At 39.1% G+C, this 17903-nt stretch overlaps 1 protein-coding gene across 2 annotated transcripts in view; it reads right to left on the bottom strand.

The window, feature by feature from the left end:
* The window catches only part of RCN1 (reticulocalbin 1), an 83232-nt gene that overhangs the window by 21570 nt on the left and 43759 nt on the right, over window positions 1–17903 (bottom strand). For both annotated transcript variants that reach the window (XM_053720402.1, XM_053720401.1), the window contains exon 5: window positions 7740–7800. In XM_053720402.1, the coding sequence (XP_053576377.1) occupies window positions 7740–7800 (61 nt within the window). The remainder of the gene's footprint in view (window positions 1–7739; window positions 7801–17903) is intronic.

The following is a 17903-nucleotide window of genomic DNA, read 5'->3' as shown; positions in this document are numbered from 1 at the left end:
TATTTAAATTCTTTACTGCATTCAAATATTGAGGGAAATAAGAACTTCCCACTGAGAATTCAGAATGAGACTATTTGTTTTTTCATTTTCAAAAAGCTATATATGTATCTGGAAACATACAGTGCCAATGAGATGTATTTTACAATATCAGCAGTGAGAATCATTGTATGACTGCAAAATACTAATAATAAATGAGATGGAGATGAAAATGGCGCGTATTATTTTGATGTCCACAATAAATGAGCTAAACCTTATGTATGTTAGAGAAAAGCATTTAAGCTGTGGAGAAATCTTTAAACAATGTCATCTTGGAGGTTAGATTATGTATCACTTATTGCTCATTTTGGAATTTATGGGAAACGACTAACATTTGTGCAACTAGGTCAGGTAAAGAAAAAGCAGACTATTATTTAACATGGCTACATAATAATAGGAACATTCAACTCCTAACGAAACAATTCAGCCCTCTAGCTTGTGTTGTAATCCAGTTCACAGTATGAATTCATGTATTATAGATATTAGAGGGGTGAGCTCAGGTTCACTATAGGAATTCTAGTGTTAGCATATTTTGTTGGTTATGCATTGTAGCCAATGCATTTATGGCACCATAGGAAGAATTTAGAGTGGTTCTTGAATTAGTCATAACTTTGCTTCTCGGCATGAGAGACATAGATAGGAAAGATTTCAGATCTAAGGGGCTGCCTCTAAAATTAGAGCAAGCAGCTGCAATTTCTGTCTGAGCTTAGCCAGTTTAGGGTCTACAAAAACATTTACTGGATATTTTTCCATACAAAAGGCAATCATGTAAAAACAAAAAAAACCCCTAAGCAAACAAACTAATAAACGAATCATATATAGACATTCTATAGGAATAACTTGGTATTTAAAGGGACATAATAAGCCAATTTTTCTCTGTACCATTAAAAATATAGCCCTAGATTACAAGTGGAGCACCAACAGCGCCCAAGTTAAATTAATAGAGCTCTTATGCTTATATTGTTGAAAGTAAAAAGTTATCGCTTGAATGAAAGCCTCAGGCTCGGGTTGGATAGCACAGCTGTGCTAAATCGTTCACCTCATAGACTTCTAAGGGGCATGATAAAAAAAACCTCTTCTGGCTTTCGCTCCAGCTATAACCTTAAGGTGCGCTAAGCTAGAGTGTGTGAAAGCAATAGTTTAAAAATATATATATATAAATATATTTAAAAATAGCCACTCGGCTATTTTCTTTGCTGAATTAAATCTTGTCCAACAGCAACACGCTAAAATCTGGATTTACACAGATTGTAGTGTGTTGCTGTAACACACGAATGCATTTGGCAACAAAAATAACCGAGCGGCACGAAGCACCACCTTCTTCCGCATTCAGAGGTTCATGAAACCTCTGAATGCACATCTCTAATTTTTTTTATATATATATATATATATATATATAGACATTTGAGTCCTCCCCAGTCAAACACGTTGTGTTTAAACTTTAAAATACTTTACACATTTGTTTCAATAATAAACATAAAACAATTTATACATGTATTTAAATAATGAACATACATTTCTTTCGTATGATAAGAGTCCAAAGGAATTCCATAACATGTAGAATATACTTCCCGCCACTAAGAGAAGGCTGAGAGCCCACACAAGAGCTTTAATCCCTTCCCGCCTCCCCTCTCTCTTCGGTTTGTTCTTGACCTCCCATGAGGTTAGGCTAAAGATAGAGGTGCTCCAGCTATTTGCTTAAAAAAAAAAAAAAATTTTTTTATGGAACTCAGACCAATGTGAAACCCTTAAAGGGACACTGTACCCAAAAAATGTATTTTGTAATTCAGAAAGAGCATGCAATTTTAAGCAACTTTCTAATTTACTCCTATTATCAATTTTTCTTCGTTCTCTTGCTATCATTATTTGAAAAAGAAGGCATCTAAGCTTTTTTTTTGGTTTCAGTACTCTGGACAGCACTTTTTTTATTGGTGGATGAATTTATCCACCAATCAGCAAGGACAACCCAGGTTGTTCACCAAAAATGGGCCGGCATCTAAACTTACATTCTTGCATTTCAAATAAAGATACCAAGAGAAAGAAGAAAATTTGATAATAGGAGTAAATTAGAAAGTTGCTTATAATTTCATGCTCAATCTGAATCATGAAAGAAAATTTTTGGATACAGTGTCCCTTTAACCCCTGATGCCGATTCATTAAGTAAGAAGAAAATCAGAAAAAAGATTTAATCACACTGAATGTGACATGTACAAGCACTGGATGGGCTCTCTACTGGATACATCATGCTGGTAAGACATTGGAGGGGTGCTTCGGTCAGGTAAGTGGCTATGGCACTGTGTAATACTATATTTTAATATGTTTTGCATGTATTTTGTTATATTTTTATTTTAGCTCTGTGATTTTCAAACCTGTCCTCAGAACTCCCTAAAAGGCCAGATTTTCAGGATATCATTTGCCAATGATATTTTATTTTCACTCTCTGATCCTGTATCATCTATTCCTGCTCTAATGACAGAACTTGATATGTTTAACAAACTATTCAATTTTTGTATCAACTATTCAAAGTCTGAAATTTTGAATATTTCTCTACCTAAACTGTTAGAGGATAAGGTCAGAATTCTTTGCCAGGGTGAACTGGAGCAAAGGTGACATAATAAGCTGATTAGTAACCTATGTCCAACACAGAGGCGCATGCTGCAGTCCTTTCCGATAGCTTAGACAGCCGAGACTGCAGCTGGGAGGCAGAAGGCATTTCCCTTCTATTGTAAGGGAGCATTGATTATGTTCCCTTTACCATATGAAGCCAGATCGGCGATACAGACAGTGTCATTGTCTGTATCTGCTGTGGTAGTGCCGTTAAGGAGGGAGGCAAATGAGTGCCCCATTACCGGTGGTGGCAGGAGTGAAGGGTTCCCTATGCTACAGAAAGAGATTGTCAGGGTAGAGATGGATCTAAAATTGGGATAAATGGAGCTAATAAGAGAGGGGGGAGAGCAGCCCTACACATGATCACTTGGAGGGGGGAGGGGCCACTACACAAAATGTGTTTTATTTATGAATATAAATAATAAATTAATGTAAACTGAGTACTGGCAGACAGTACCTAAGATGGAGGACACTATTGGAAAGGGGGAGGGTAAGAGAGCTGTTTGGGAGGGATCAGTGAAGTGGGAGGGCAAGGGGGGATCCTATACTGCAAAAAAAAAAAAAAAGCCCAAAAAACTTCATATTGGCAGACAACTAAATTAACCCCTTCACAGCCAGGAATTTCACAAGTGTGATGCACAGCTGCATTTAGTGGCCTTCTAATTATCGAAAACAATGGCAAAGCCATTTATTCCTGCTATTTCTGAACAAAGGGGATCCCAGAGAAGCTTTTACAACCGATTGTGTTATGACTGGACAAGCGGTATGTAAATATTTTCAGTGAGAAACACAAAATTTGCAAAAAAATTATTTTTTTTATATGATTGCATTTGGTGGCAAAATGGTGGCATGAAATATACCAAAATCAGCCTAGATCAATACCTTGGCTTGTCTACTAAAAAAAATAAAATATATATATATATATATATATATATATATATATATATATATATATATATATATATATATATATATATATAGTTTGGATAGGTAAATACAAAAAAAACAAAAAACAAAACTATTTCTGTTTAAATGGAGTGATAGCAAAAATGCTAAAAATTTGCCGGTACTTGTGGGCAAGTTTTTTTTAAATTTCCGGTCCTCAAGGAGTTAAACATCTCAAAGACATCCTTGTAGGTTTAATTCTGGACTTATTTGCATCTTTAAAGAAGAGAATTCATTTATTTTTTTATCCAAAGACACATTTTTAATCTGAATAAAACTAGATTTGTCCTTTCAATTTAACACTGATATAGTTGTCAGTGTAATAGTCAACAATGGCACGTTGTATTGTTCTCAGACAGAATTTACACACTAATAAATACTGACAACGGTTTTGTAATTGTACAATAGGTAGTGTCACCGGCTGAACTTTAATTATCGAGAAAACAGTAATTTTCTATTATTACCATATATAAAAACTAATCAAAGACTAAGTATAGTTTAAAAATGTAAAAAAAAAAAGGAAAAAAAATAAAAAACACAGTTCATTAAATGGGCACAATGACGTTAGATTTGTGAGATTGCAAAACAGATTATCAGACAAGAAAGAAAGGTTTCATTATGTCAAACCTGAACTGACATATTTTTTTTTTCTTCAAAACTGCAAATAACTGAATGTCAGTTTTTTCCCCTCACATTGCCTACTGCTGAGAAAACCACATTCTTCATCAACACCTAAATTAAATTATGTTACCTCTCTCTATTACTGAAACCACTTGGGGAACACGAATCCTGTCATTACAGAGTAGGGGAGTTGACTCCTGTAGCAACGTGACATTGTGTACTAACAATGCATACAATCTCTACCACTTTACTCTTGTGGAGCGAACAGCAGGGCAATAGATCAGCACCGACTGGGAGTGAAGTTTGACCAAAGAAACATTTTAATTGCCAAAAGCCAATTAAACATCTTGGGAGACCGCTTTGCTTCCTCTTATATTCCCACTTTATTTCTGCTTCATTTCATCATATACAAAAGGGCTCAATTATGTCTCTATTTTCGGCGCACCTGCATTATTTCAAATCAGATGTATATATAAAAAACAAGGTCTGACTTTGACAGTGTGTTAGTAGCAGTTGTTCTCGAACTTTATTTTTTCTTTGTAATAATGTTCTCTAGCTGCAGGAAATAAAGTTTTGGAGCAAGAGCGCCAACAAGTCTTGATTGCTCTTAATTGGTTTAATGGGAAAATATCACCACACTACCTGCATTTCATACATGCCAAACTGCACACTAACAATTAGGTCGATTTTTGATTTTTTCCAGAAATTGATTTTGAGATTTTAAATCCTTTTTTTTTTTTTTTTTTGCACTGCACATTCTTTTATTCAAACTTCAGAAGACGTGAACACTCCTCAAATGCATGCTGTACGCAAAAACGGTAAATTCTTATGGTGTAATAGTTTATTTTGCATAGAGATTATAGTTTAAATGCAAGGAAATTGCTGCAGTTTCTCAATGAAATATGCTTTTTATAATTTGATACTTTATAAGGGAATCAAAATAGTTTTAATTAGTTTTGCTGAAATCACTGTTTAAGTGTAGTAAAAAGATAAACATAACATATTAAAGACATTGAGAAAGCGCATTTCCTGTCTGATGTGCACTGTCTTATAATATTTTAAAGAATATTATTTTAATGAAAAAGGTGACTTTGTTTGATGCATATTAAGATTATAGAAGGGGAATAAGCGATTGTTGATCCCCGCCCGATTACACTCATTTGCAAATATTAGCCCCTTCATATATTTGACTACAGCTTGTTTCTCTGTATGGTCTCATCTTTGTATGCATCTCTACTGCTCTCTTTAAGTCTATTACCCCTTGGCCTCTCTGTTTTGTCTGTCCCCTTTTTCAGCTACTTATCTACATAAGTTTCTCTGTGCCTCATAATCTAGATTATTGGTGGCCAAACTCATTACATGTAAGGGCCTCAGATCAATATTTTAAGGCTCCGTATAAAATGTATCGCTAGGAAACAAAAATAATAAGAAATTTCCTAAACATGTCCCGCAGCAAAGGGTCAGATTAAGGTAAGGTTACAATGCAAACTATCTACTATTCACCCCTCCAGAGGACACTTTTGAGTTGTGGTCACCTTGTTCATCCATTTAGCACACACCCACATTTTTTTTTTTTTTCCTGGTGAACAAAGATTATGGCACACATTCTTAGGTCTCCTTTTTCTTCAGGGCTGCAAATACTGATACAGAGGGCCATATGTAGCCCATGGTCCATCAGTTGGCCATCCTTGATCTAGAGTTTTGTGGCTAGAGGTGGACTGCGAGTCCAATAGGGATTGTTAGCTAGTGGTAATGAGTTGGTATCTTCTGTTAAATCAGGGAAAGAAGGCACTAACCAATAAGGAAAATGGTCAGTAGACTGATAGTGGTCATCACATTCTATGGGCAGTATACAGTTGACAGGCACTATAGGAAGGTCATGTCCACCTGGCTCAATAGGCAGGCATGTGCAGCAGATAAAAGAAAAAAGGCATGACCAACAGATGTAACATGCTTGCAGGAACAGCAGACCCGTGTAAGTGTTGCCTTTTCAGAATGCTGTGACCGAGTGCTACATTGGTGCAAACTTGATTAAACATTCATTAAAAAGTTTGGAAGAATAAAAGAGCCTTTAGTTTGTTCATCAATTACAGATAGACCATCAAGGGCTAGATTACAAGTGGCGTGCAAAAATATTTGTGCGCTGACATTGCTTGAACGCAAGCATTAGAATTCATATTACAAATTATAAGTAATATTTTAGTGCTCAAACAAAAGTCTAGGGCATGCGAACATCTGCATGTTGGTTAGTGGAAGTGTGCTAAATTCCTCACATTTATCATTGCACAAGCATTTCTAGTGAAATGCTTGTGCAATGCCGCCCCCTTCACATTCGCGGCCAATCAGCTGCTAGCAGGAGGTGTCAATCAACCCGATCGTATCCGAGCAGGCTGATTGCTGTCCGCTGCCTCAGAGGTGGCGGATGAGTTAAGGAGCAGCGGTCTTACTACCGCTGCTTCGTAACTTCGACTTCAGGCACACCTGAAGCGGAGTAGGTTGGAAGCATCATCCGCTGCTTGATAAATCGAGCCCCTAGGATCATATACCATATCCCTATAAAATCAATTATTTTACATTTAATGTTAAATAGAAGTGAAATACTTTATTTTAATATACTTTTCATGTGCTTTGTTACCCAGATTTTAAAGCATTAAGACTTTATATCAGGTCTCCAGCATGATCTTGTATTGCCACTTGTTATGAGCTCTAATATTCTTTGCACAAGGTCACAAAGAATAACACATCCTGCTCTATTAAATGCGCTCCACTTGTAATCTAGCCCCAAGTATTTATTCAAAATTGAATTAAACTTTTATAATTCAGATAGGGCATGCACATTTAAACAACTGTCCTGAGCTCCTTTGAGTCTACCTAGGGTTACTCTTCAACAAAGGATACAAGGGAATTAAACACATTTTATTATGGAAATAAATTGGAAATTTCTTTTGAATTTGCATACTCTGAATTAATTTTGACTTTACTATCCCTTTAAAGTTAATGTACATTTTGATGCTAAAGTGCCCGGTTTTTAAAAATTCGATTAAAAACAGGGGCACTTTAATTCATCAAAATTTACATTTCACTCCTGTTGTGAAAAAAAAAACAACTTACCTTAATTAAACTTCACAGCAGCTCCAGCTTCCTCCGGTCGTTGCAAGCCATTTCTGATGTCAGAAATAATGAATAGGTCATCCTCCAATCACAGGGTCTGATTCAACGCTGTGATTGGAGGAAGCCGGATTCCTCATTTAGACCCAGGAAGAGGCTTTGCGACCGGTGGAGGAAGCTGGAGCTGCTGTCAAGATTAAAAGGTAAGTTTTTTTTCACAACACGAGTGAAATGTAAATTTTGATGAATTAAAGTGCCCCTGTTTTTAATCAAATTTTTAAAAAACGGGCATTTTAGCATCAAAATTTACATTCACTTTAAGTTCAACATAAGCAGAAGTGATGGTTTTCTTTTTATCCATTTACAAACAAACAATCCCTACAAAGCAGAGAAAAAAAAAAAAAAAGAAAGAAATATCTTACCAATATACTCATCTTGATCAACAAACCCATCTCCATTTTTATCTATGTCTTCCAAGGTTTCCTGCAAAAGTAAATATAGGCTATTATAACAATGTAAAAAGATAATAGCTGGGAAAACATTAAACACCTGAAAAATTAACAATATTGGAAGCTATATATTTTTATTATACGACCTACAAAAGAAAACAGAATTTATGTTTACCTGATACATTTCTTTCTCCTACGGTGTGTCCGGTCCACGGCTTCATCCTTACTTGTGGGATATTCTCTTCCCCTACAGGAAATGGCAAAGAGAGCACACAGCAAAGCTGTCTATATAGCCCCCCCCTCTGGCTCCGCCCCCCCAGTCATTCGACCGACGGTTAGGAGAAAAAGGAGAAACTATAGGGTGCCGTGGTGACTGTAGTGTACAGAAATAAAAATTTTAAACCTGACTAAAAGCCAGGGCGGGCCGTGGACCGGACACACCGTAGGAGAAAGAAATTTATCAGGTAAACATAAATTCTGTTTTCTCCTACATTGGTGTGTCCGGTCCACGGCTTCATCCTTACTTGTGGGAACCAATAGCAAAGCTTTACGACACGGATGAAGGGAGGGAACAAGTCAGGTAACCTTAACGGAAGGCACCACAGCTTGCAAAACCTTTCTCCCAAAAACAGCCTCCGAAGAAGCATAAGTATCGAATTTGTAAAATTTGGCAAAAGTATGCAGAGAAGACCAAGTCGCTGCCTTACAGATTTGATCAGGCCCATGTGAAAGCCACAGCTCTAGTAGAGTGAGCTGTAATTCGTTCAGGAGGCTGCCTTCCGGCAGTCTCATAAGCCAATCGGATGATGCTTTTCAGCCAAAAGGAAAGAGAGGTAGCAGTAGCTTTCTGCCCTCTCCTCTTACCAGAATAAACGACAAACAAGGATGATGTCTGTCTGAAATCCTTTGTTGCTTCTAAATCGAATTTTAAAGCACGGACCACATCTAGGTTGTGTAACAAACGTTGCTTCTTCGAAACTGGATTCGGACACAGAGAAGGAACAACTATTTCCTGGTTAATATTCCTGTTGGAAACCACTTTTGGAAGAAAACCAGGCTTGGTACGTAAAACTACCTTATCAGAATGGAATACCAAATAGGGTGAAGTACACTGCAAAGCAGACAATTCAGAAACTCTTCTGGCAGAAGAAATAGCAACCAAAAACAGAACTTTCCAAGATAGTAACTTGATATCTATGGAATGTAAGGGTTCAAACGGAACCCCTTGAAGAACTGAAAGAACTAAGTTTAAACTCCATGGAGGAGTCATAGGTCTGTAGACAGGCTTGATTCTGACTAACGCCTGTACAAACGCCTGCACATCTGGCACGGCTGCCAGACGTTTGTGTAACAAAACAGACAGAGCAGATATCTGTCCCTTTAGAGAACTAGCTGACAAACCTTTATCCAAACCCTCTTGGAGAAAGGAAAGTATCCTAGGAATTTTAATTTTACTCCAGGAGAATCCCTTGGATTCGCACCAACAGATATATTTTTGCCATATCTTATGGTAAATTTTCCTAGTCACAGGTTTTCTGGCTTGAACCAGAGTATCTATAACTGAATCTGAAAACCCACGCTTAGATAGAATCAAGCGTTCAATTTCCAAGCAGTCAGTTGCAGAGAGACTAGATTTGGATGTTCGAATGGACCTTGTACTAGAAGATCCTGTCTCAAAGGTAGCTTCCATGGTGGAGCCGATGACATATTCACCAGGTCTGCATACCAAGTCCTGCGTGGCCATGCAGGAACTATTAGAATCACCGAGGCCTTCTCCGGTTTGATCCTGGCTACAAGCCTGGGAAGGAGAGGGAACGGTGGAAACATATAAGCTAGATTGAACGACCAAGGCGCCACCAATGCGTCCACTAGCGTCGCCTTGGGATCCCTTGATCTGGACCCGTAGCAAGGAACCTTGGAGTTCTGACGAGACGCCATCAGATCCATCTCTGGAATGCCCCATAGTTGAGTTAACTGGGCAAAGACCTCCGGGTGGAGTTCCCACTCCCCCGGACGGAAAGTCTGACGACTCAAATAATCCGCCTCCCAGTTGTCTACTCCTGGGATGTGTATTGCAGATAGATGGCAGGAGTGATCCTCCGCCCATTTGATAATCTTGGATACCTCTCTCATCGCCAAGGAACTCTTTGTTCCCCCCTGATGATTGATGTACGCTACAGTCGTCATGTTGTCCGACTGAAATCTTATGAATCTGGCCTTCGCTAGTTGAGGCCAAGCCAGGAGCGCATTGAATATCGCTCTCAGTTCCAAAATGTTTATCGGGATTAGAGACTCTTCCCGAGACCATAGACCCTGAGCTTTCAGGGAGTCCCAGACCGCGCCCCAGCCTAAGAGACTGGCGTCGGTCGTGACAATGACCCACTCTGGTCTGCGGAAACTCATTCCCTGAGACAGGTGATCCTGAGTCAACCACCAGCGGAGTGAATCTCTGGTTACCTGGTCTACTTGAATCTGGGGAGACAAGTCTGCATAATCCCCATTCCACTGTTTGAGCATGCACAGATGTAATGGTCTTAGATGAATTCGAGCAAAAGGAACCACGTCCATTGCTGCAACCATTAATCCTATTACCTCCATGCACTGAGCTATGGAAGGCTGAGGAATAGATTGAAGAACTTGACAAGTGTTTAGAAGCTTTAACTTTCTGACCTCTGTCAGAAAAATCTTCATTTCTACAGAATCTATTATTGTTCCCAGAAAAGGAACCCTTGTGGACGGGGACAGGGAACTCTTTTCTACGTTCACCTTCCACCCGTGAGACCTGAGAAAGGCTAAAACAATGTCTGTATGAGCCCTTGCTTTGGAAAGGGACGACGCTTGGATTAGAATGTCGTCTAGGTAAGGTGCTACAGAAATGCCCCTCGGCCTTAGAACCGCTAGAAGGGACCCTAGCACCTTTGTGAAAATTCTGGGGGCAGTGGCTAAACCGAAAGGAAGGGCCACGAACTGGTAATGTTTGTCCAGAAAGGCGAACCTCAGGAACTGATGATGATCTTTGTGGACAGGAATATGCAGGTACGCATCCTTTAAGTCCACGGTAGTCATATATTGACCCTCCTGGATTGTTGGTAAAATCGTCCGAATGGTTTCCATTTTGAATGATGGAACTCTGAGGAATTTGTTTAGAATTTTTAAATCCAGAATTGGCCTGAAAGTTCCCTCTTTTTTGGGAACTACAAACAGGTTTGAGTAAAAACCCAGAACTTGTTCTGCTGTTGGAACTGGGTGTATCACTCCCATCTTTAATAGGTCTCCTATGCAATGTAAGAATGCCTGTCTCTTTATCTGGTCTGAAGATAAGCGAGACATGTGGAACCTTCCCCTTGGAGGAAGTTCCTTGAACTCTAGAAGATACCCCTGAGAGACTATTTCTAGTGCCCAGGGATCAGGAACATCTCTTGCCCAAGCCTGAGCAAAGAGAGAAAGTCTGCCCCCTACTAGATCCGGTCCCGGATCGGGGGCTACCCCTTCATGCTGTCTTGGTAGCAGCAGCAGGCTTCTTGGCCTGTTTACCCTTGTTCCAGCCTTGCAATGGTTTCCATGCTGGTTTAGGCTGGGAAGCGTTACCCTCTTATCTAGAGGCTGCAGAGTTAGGAGTCGGTCCGTTCCTGAAATTGCGAAAGGAACGAAAATTAGACTTGTTCTTAGCCTTGAAAGGCCTATCCTGTGGGAGGGCATGGCCCTTTCCCCCAGTGATGTCAGAAATAATCTCCTTCAATTCCGGCCCGAAAAGGGTCTTACCTTTGAAAGGAATATTAAGCAATTTTGTTTTGGACGACACATCCGCCGACCAAGATTTTAGCCAAAGCGCTCTGCGCGCCACTATTGCAAAACCTGAATTTTTCGCCGCTAATTTAGCCAATTGAAAAGCGGCATCCAAAATAAAGGAATTAGCCAACTTTAGTGCGTGAATTCTGTCCATGACTTCATCATATGGAGTCTCCTTTTGGAGCGAATTTTCTAGTTCCTCGAACCAAAAAGACGCCGCCGTGGTGACAGGAATAATGCACGAAATTGGTTGAAGAAGGAAACCTTGCTGAACAAATATCTTTTTAAGCAATCCTTCCAATTTTTTATCCATAGGATATTTGAAAGTGCAACTGTCCTCGATAGGAATAGTTGTGCGCTTGGCTAACGTTGAAACTGCCCCCTCAACCTTAGGGACCGTTTGCCATGCGTCCCTTCTGGGGTCGACAATGGGGAACATTTTCTTAAATATAGGAGGTGGAACAAAAGGTATACCTGGCTTCTCCCACTCCTTAGTCACTATGTCCACCACCCTCTTGGGTATCGGAAAGGCATCAGCGTGCACAGGGATCTCTAAGAGTTTGTCCATTTTGCACAACTTCTCTGGAATCACCAAAGAGTCACAATCATCAAGAGTAGTTAGCACCTCCTTAAGTAGGGCGCGGAGATGTTCTAACTTAAATTTAAATGCCACGATATCAGGTTCTGCCTGCTGAGAAACTTTTCCTGAATCAGAAATTTCTCCCTCAGACAGACCCTCCCTCACTGCCAATTCAGACTGATGTGAGGGTATAACAGATAAATTATCGTCAGCGCCAACTTGCTCATCCTCTGTATTTAAAACTGAGCAATCACGCTTTCTGGAAAATGCTGGCAGTTTGGATAAAAGATTTGCTATAGAATTATCCATTACTGCAGTTAATTGCTGCATAGTAACAAGCATTGGCGCACTAGATGTACTAGGTGTCGCCTGCGCGGGCAAAACTGGTGTTGACACAGAAGGAGAGGATGATGAGCTATCCCCACTACCTTTCATTTGAAGAATCATCTTGGGCAACCTTATTAAATGTGACAGTACTGTCCTTACTTTGTTTGGACGCCATGGCACAATTTTCACATACATTTAAAGGGGGAACCACCTTGGCCTCCATACACACAGAACATATGCTATGTGATGGTACAGACATGTTAGACAGATTTAGGCAGGCTATTAATGCAATAAAAACGTTTTTAAACAAAACCGTTACTGTCTCTTTAAATAATAAAAAGAGCACACTTTATTTCTGAATGTTTGAAAAACTATGAAGGAAATATCCGATCTTAACAAAATTTACACCCCAGTGTCTTAATGCTTTGAAAGTATTGCACACCAAATTTCAAGTCTCTAAACCCTTAAATTAGCAAACCAATTGTTCAATTTACCAGTTTAAACACACTACAGTCCCTGCCACAGACTTTGCTGCGGCTTTTACCTTGCTTAGGGGTTATTCACCACAGAAATAAGCCTTCCTGAGTCTGTTTTTCAGCCACAGGACCCTCTCACATGAAGCTGCATGCACTGCCTCTAGAAGTAACTGCGCAACTGAGGCGCGAAAATGAGGCCTCCTCCCTCTGCATACCAGAGTGAAGGGGCCTTCCTGACTAGATTAGGCGTCTAAACAACTGCCAGGCGTAATAAAAACGTTCCCAAAGTGTTTCCAAACTCACAAAACACTCCAAATGTCATATAAATACTATATAAACCAATCGATTTAGCCCACAAAAGTGTCAACCAGCATAGAGCTCATTTTATAAGCCTTAATTCTGTTGCTGAGTCTAAGAAAATGGCTTACCGATCCCATAAGGGAAAACTGACAGTCTTCTAGCATTACTATGTCTTGTTAGAAAAGAGACTGGTCATACCTGGAGCAGAAAAGTCTGCAAACTGTTCCCCCCAACTGAAGTTCTCTGGTTTCAACAGTCCTGTGTGGGAACAGCAATGGATTTTAGTTACTGGTGTTAAAATCATACTCCTCTTTTAACAGAACTCTTCATCACTTTCTGTTGTAGAGTAAATAGTACAAACCGGCACTATTTTAAAATAACAAACTCTTGATAGAAGAAATAAAACTACAACTAACACCACATACTCTTTACCATCCCCGTGGAGATGCTACTTGTTCAGAGCGGCAAAGAGAATGACTGGGGGGCGGAGCCAGAGGGGGGGCTATATGGACAGCTTTGCTGTGTGCTCTCTTTGCCATTTCCTGTAGGGGAAGAGAATATCCCACAAGTAAGGATGAAGCCGTGGACCGGACACACCAATGTAGGAGAAAGTAATATTAAAAGGATATGAAACCCAACCATTTCCTTTGTGATTCAGACAGATAGATTTAAAAAAAAGAATTTGCTTCATTAGCATGGCATTCTTTGTTGAAGAGATACCTAGGTAGGTGTTTAGAGCAGGGGTCAGCAACCTTGGCAACCCAGATGTTTTGGAACTACATTTCCCATGATGCTTAGATACACTTTAGAGCACTACATGGCAGGAATCAGTGCTGCCATCTAGTGCTCTTGTAAATGAATAACATTCTTGCAGAGCTGCTGCCATATAGTACTCCAGACACGTGCACGTTCCTGAGCTTACATCCCTGCTTTTCAACAGCAGATACCAAGAGAACAAAAAGATGTGACAACGAAAGCAAATAAGAAAGTTGCTTAAAATTGCATGCTCTATTTGAGTCATGAAAGGAAAATGTTGGGTTTCATGTCCCTTTAAAAACACGTCCCCCTTTTACTTCACTTGTTAGCATTGCTTATATATTGTAACTAATTTTACAATTCAGCATTGTAAAGCGAGACTGTAAGTAAAAAATAAATCTGTCATCTATAGGTAAGAGGAACATTTAAACATATTAAACATTTAAAAACAAGGTGAAGACAAAAGGTGATTAAAATGTAAAAATAATCTAGTACACTATTATCAACTGCATTATAATTTATCGTAGCTATCAACCAATCAGATCATTAGCAGGAAGTGGTTATTGGCTAATAAGACTTAGCAGGAAGTACACAACTGATAGTTATATTAGTTTCTATTTATCCAACTTTTAATTCACATTTTTTCAGGAAAAAACAACAACAATTACACACTTAAATGCTACTTTTAATATAGAGATGACAAAAATGTTTTTGAGAACACTGTCCTTTAAAAAAAACAATCTCTGCATGAAACCCAAATGTTCTTTTTCATATTGAGGCAGAGCATGCCATTTTAAACAACTTTCCAATTTTACTTTTGACATCAGATTTGCTTCATTCTCTTGATATCCTTTGTTGAAAAGCATACCTAGGAAGGTCCAGGAGCAACAATGCACACTTTTTAGAGCCAGCTGCTGCTGGTTGCTTGATGATAATTGCCTCTTGTCATTGGCTCACCAGATGTGTTCAGCTAGCTACGAGTAGTGCATTGCTGGTCCATTAACAAAGGATACAAAGAAAATGAAGCAAAATTTGATAATAGAAGTAAATTGGAAATTTGGTTAAAATTGTATGTTCTATCCAAATCATGAAATTATTATTCCGAACACGCAAGACCTACACCATTGACCTTGATTTCTATTCTCTCTACTTTAAACAACAAATAATCCCTTTTAAGAGGATGTCAGATTCATTTAAAATTTAGAAGACACAGTATTATTTTATATGTAGAATATTCCAAAGTTTTATGAGCCAGACCTAGAATTTAAGGAACAATGGCTTCCTGGTTCCCTGCCCCTTTGACAGTATTGTTTATTTTGGCTATTGATCCAGTTAATGTGACATTTTGCAAACACATAAGATTAAGGAAATATGTATACGCTGAGCAGGCTACTATCCCATACATTTTTTAAAACAAGGGCTTTGGGGCAACAGCTTATAGTTTTATTAAACCCTAATAAATGACCAATGAAGAAATGATTCTACTATGGAACCACTGAGCAAACTGAAGCTTTGCTCTTAAGGGCTTAAGAGGAACCTTTCAGTTACTCTCACACCTAAAATAACCTGCAATTTGCAATGGAGTATACAAACTTTCTGAATAATTCAATGGAATACTTTACAGTATTTTCCCCTTAATCAGTGACTTGTTATAGCAGCTGCATGGTATTAAATGGACTGGGAAATGCTCCCTAAGTTTTATTTTTGCAATTTAAATAATTGGTTTTACTCATTGGACCACTACCTATGATAAAAATGTCATTACCTATTTATTACCCATCGTATATATAGAGAAAATGAGTTAAGATAAGCAGGTCCGCACTTTCGCTAATGCAATTTTTGCGAACAATGGGTGGTTGGAATGGGCAAACAGAGTTATTTAAAATACAAAAATAAACAGAAAGGAGCATTGTCCTATACATTTAATACACTGCGGGTGGTAGAACAAGTCACTGGGAACACACTATGGCAGGGCTCGACAAACCCAGGAGACAGGGTGCCACTGGTGCCTTAAAATTAGGCCCTGGTTTAGAGTCCCCAAGACACGTATGGGTGTCCCACACTATCTATGTACACATAGTGCAAAATATTTAGTCAGGTGTGAAAAAATGCTATAAAGTAAGAATGCTTTAACAAAAAATAATAGAAATGCTATTTGTTTATTTTTGTTTTTATTAAAGTGAATATACAGAAGAAAGATCTAAATCAAATCAATATTTGGTGTGACCACTCTGCCTTCAAAACAGCATTAATTCTTCTAGGTACACTTGCATACAGTTTAAGGGACTCGGCAGGTAGGTTGTTCCAAACATCTTGAAGAACCAGAGTTCTTCTGTGGATTTAGGCAGCCTTAGCTACTTCTGTCTCTTCATGTAATCCTAGACAGGCTTGATGATGTTGAGATCAGGGCTCTGTGGGGGGCATCTTATCACTGCCAGGATTCCTTCTTTTTGCTGAAAATAGTTCTTAATGACTTTGGGCTGTATATTTGCGGTTGTTGTCATGCTGCAGAATACATTTGGGGCCAATCAGATGCATCTCTGATGGTATTGCATGATGCATAAAGTATCTGCCTGTACTTCTCAGCATTGAGGAGACCAAATCCCCAAATCCATTTGCAGAAATGTGCAAATAACTTCCACCACGCTTCACTGTTGCCTGAAGACACTCATTCTTGTACAGCTCTCCAGCACTTTGGTGAACAAACTGCCTTCTGCTACAACCAAATATTTCAGATTTTGACCCATCAGTCCAGAGCACCTGCTGACATTAATTCTGTACCCCAGTTCCTGTGCTTCTGTGCATATCTGAGTCACTTGGCCTTGTTTCCACATGAGAGGTTTGGCTTTTTGGTCACAAGTCTTCCATGAAGACCACTTGTGACCAGACTTCTACGTACAGTAGATGGGTGTATCTGAGTCCCACTGGTTTCTGCTAATTCTTAGCTAATGGCACTGATGGACATCTTCAGATTGCGAAGGGAAGTAAGCATGATGTGTCATCTTCTGCAATTAGTTTCCCATTTCTCTGTCCTTATTAAGAGGAGCTTGGACAGCACATCTAGAAACCTCTGCCTGCCTTAAAATTTCTGCGAGGGAGAGACCTTACTGATGCAGTATTAATATTAATTTGATTTAGTTTGTAGAGACACTGCCGAATCATTGTCTGAAAAGAGTGGCCAGAAGAGGCTGTGTTTTGACCAGCGACAGGAACTGCACCTGTATCTGTGGTGAAGTCCATACAGATTGAAGAAAAAAAAGCTTACAATAAAACTTGAATTTTAGTCCACAAATTAAAATGAGCTACGGCGGCTCTCACAAGGGTGCAGAGGTGTGAATCAGATATGATTTACGCGTTTTCGGCCGTGTGGTCGTAGTCATCCGTAGAAAGCAGGGCAAAGTGTTTGCGAACAATCCTACAGATCTCATGGTATTGTGCACTGTAAGAAGTTTCTGTTAAGATCCTGAGCTTTCTGTTTATCCTGTAAGAGGGTATTCCTGTCCATTTGATCTACCTAACATTTAGCTCTTCTAATTACTTCATTCGGGTAACACCTTTCTTTGAGACGTGTTGTTAACTTTTCTGCCTCTGTTATATAATCACTACGTAAAGAACAACTACGTTTAAGTCTCACAAACTGTTCCTTAGCCACCGCATAAGGGACATGTCTCGGATGACTGCTTCAAACATGGAGCAAAGAAATGCCCGCTATAGGTTTTCGATAGACCGGAGTATAGACCTTATTGGTGTTCGTCCCTTTCAATGTTACATCAAGGTAATTCATTTGTTCTTTCTGATACTCAAAAGTAAATTTTAGACCAAGATTATTAACATTGGGATAGTCGACAAAAGATGCCGCTTGTTCATATGACCCTTCCCATATAAAAATCAAGTAATTGATGAAGCGAT

This window comes from Bombina bombina, chromosome 7, assembly GCF_027579735.1.
Source record: "Bombina bombina isolate aBomBom1 chromosome 7, aBomBom1.pri, whole genome shotgun sequence".
In the NCBI taxonomy this organism is placed as follows: Eukaryota; Metazoa; Chordata; class Amphibia; order Anura; family Bombinatoridae; genus Bombina; species Bombina bombina.
The sequence above is the reverse complement of the archived record's forward strand: the minus strand, read 5'-3'. Positions and strand labels throughout refer to the sequence as shown.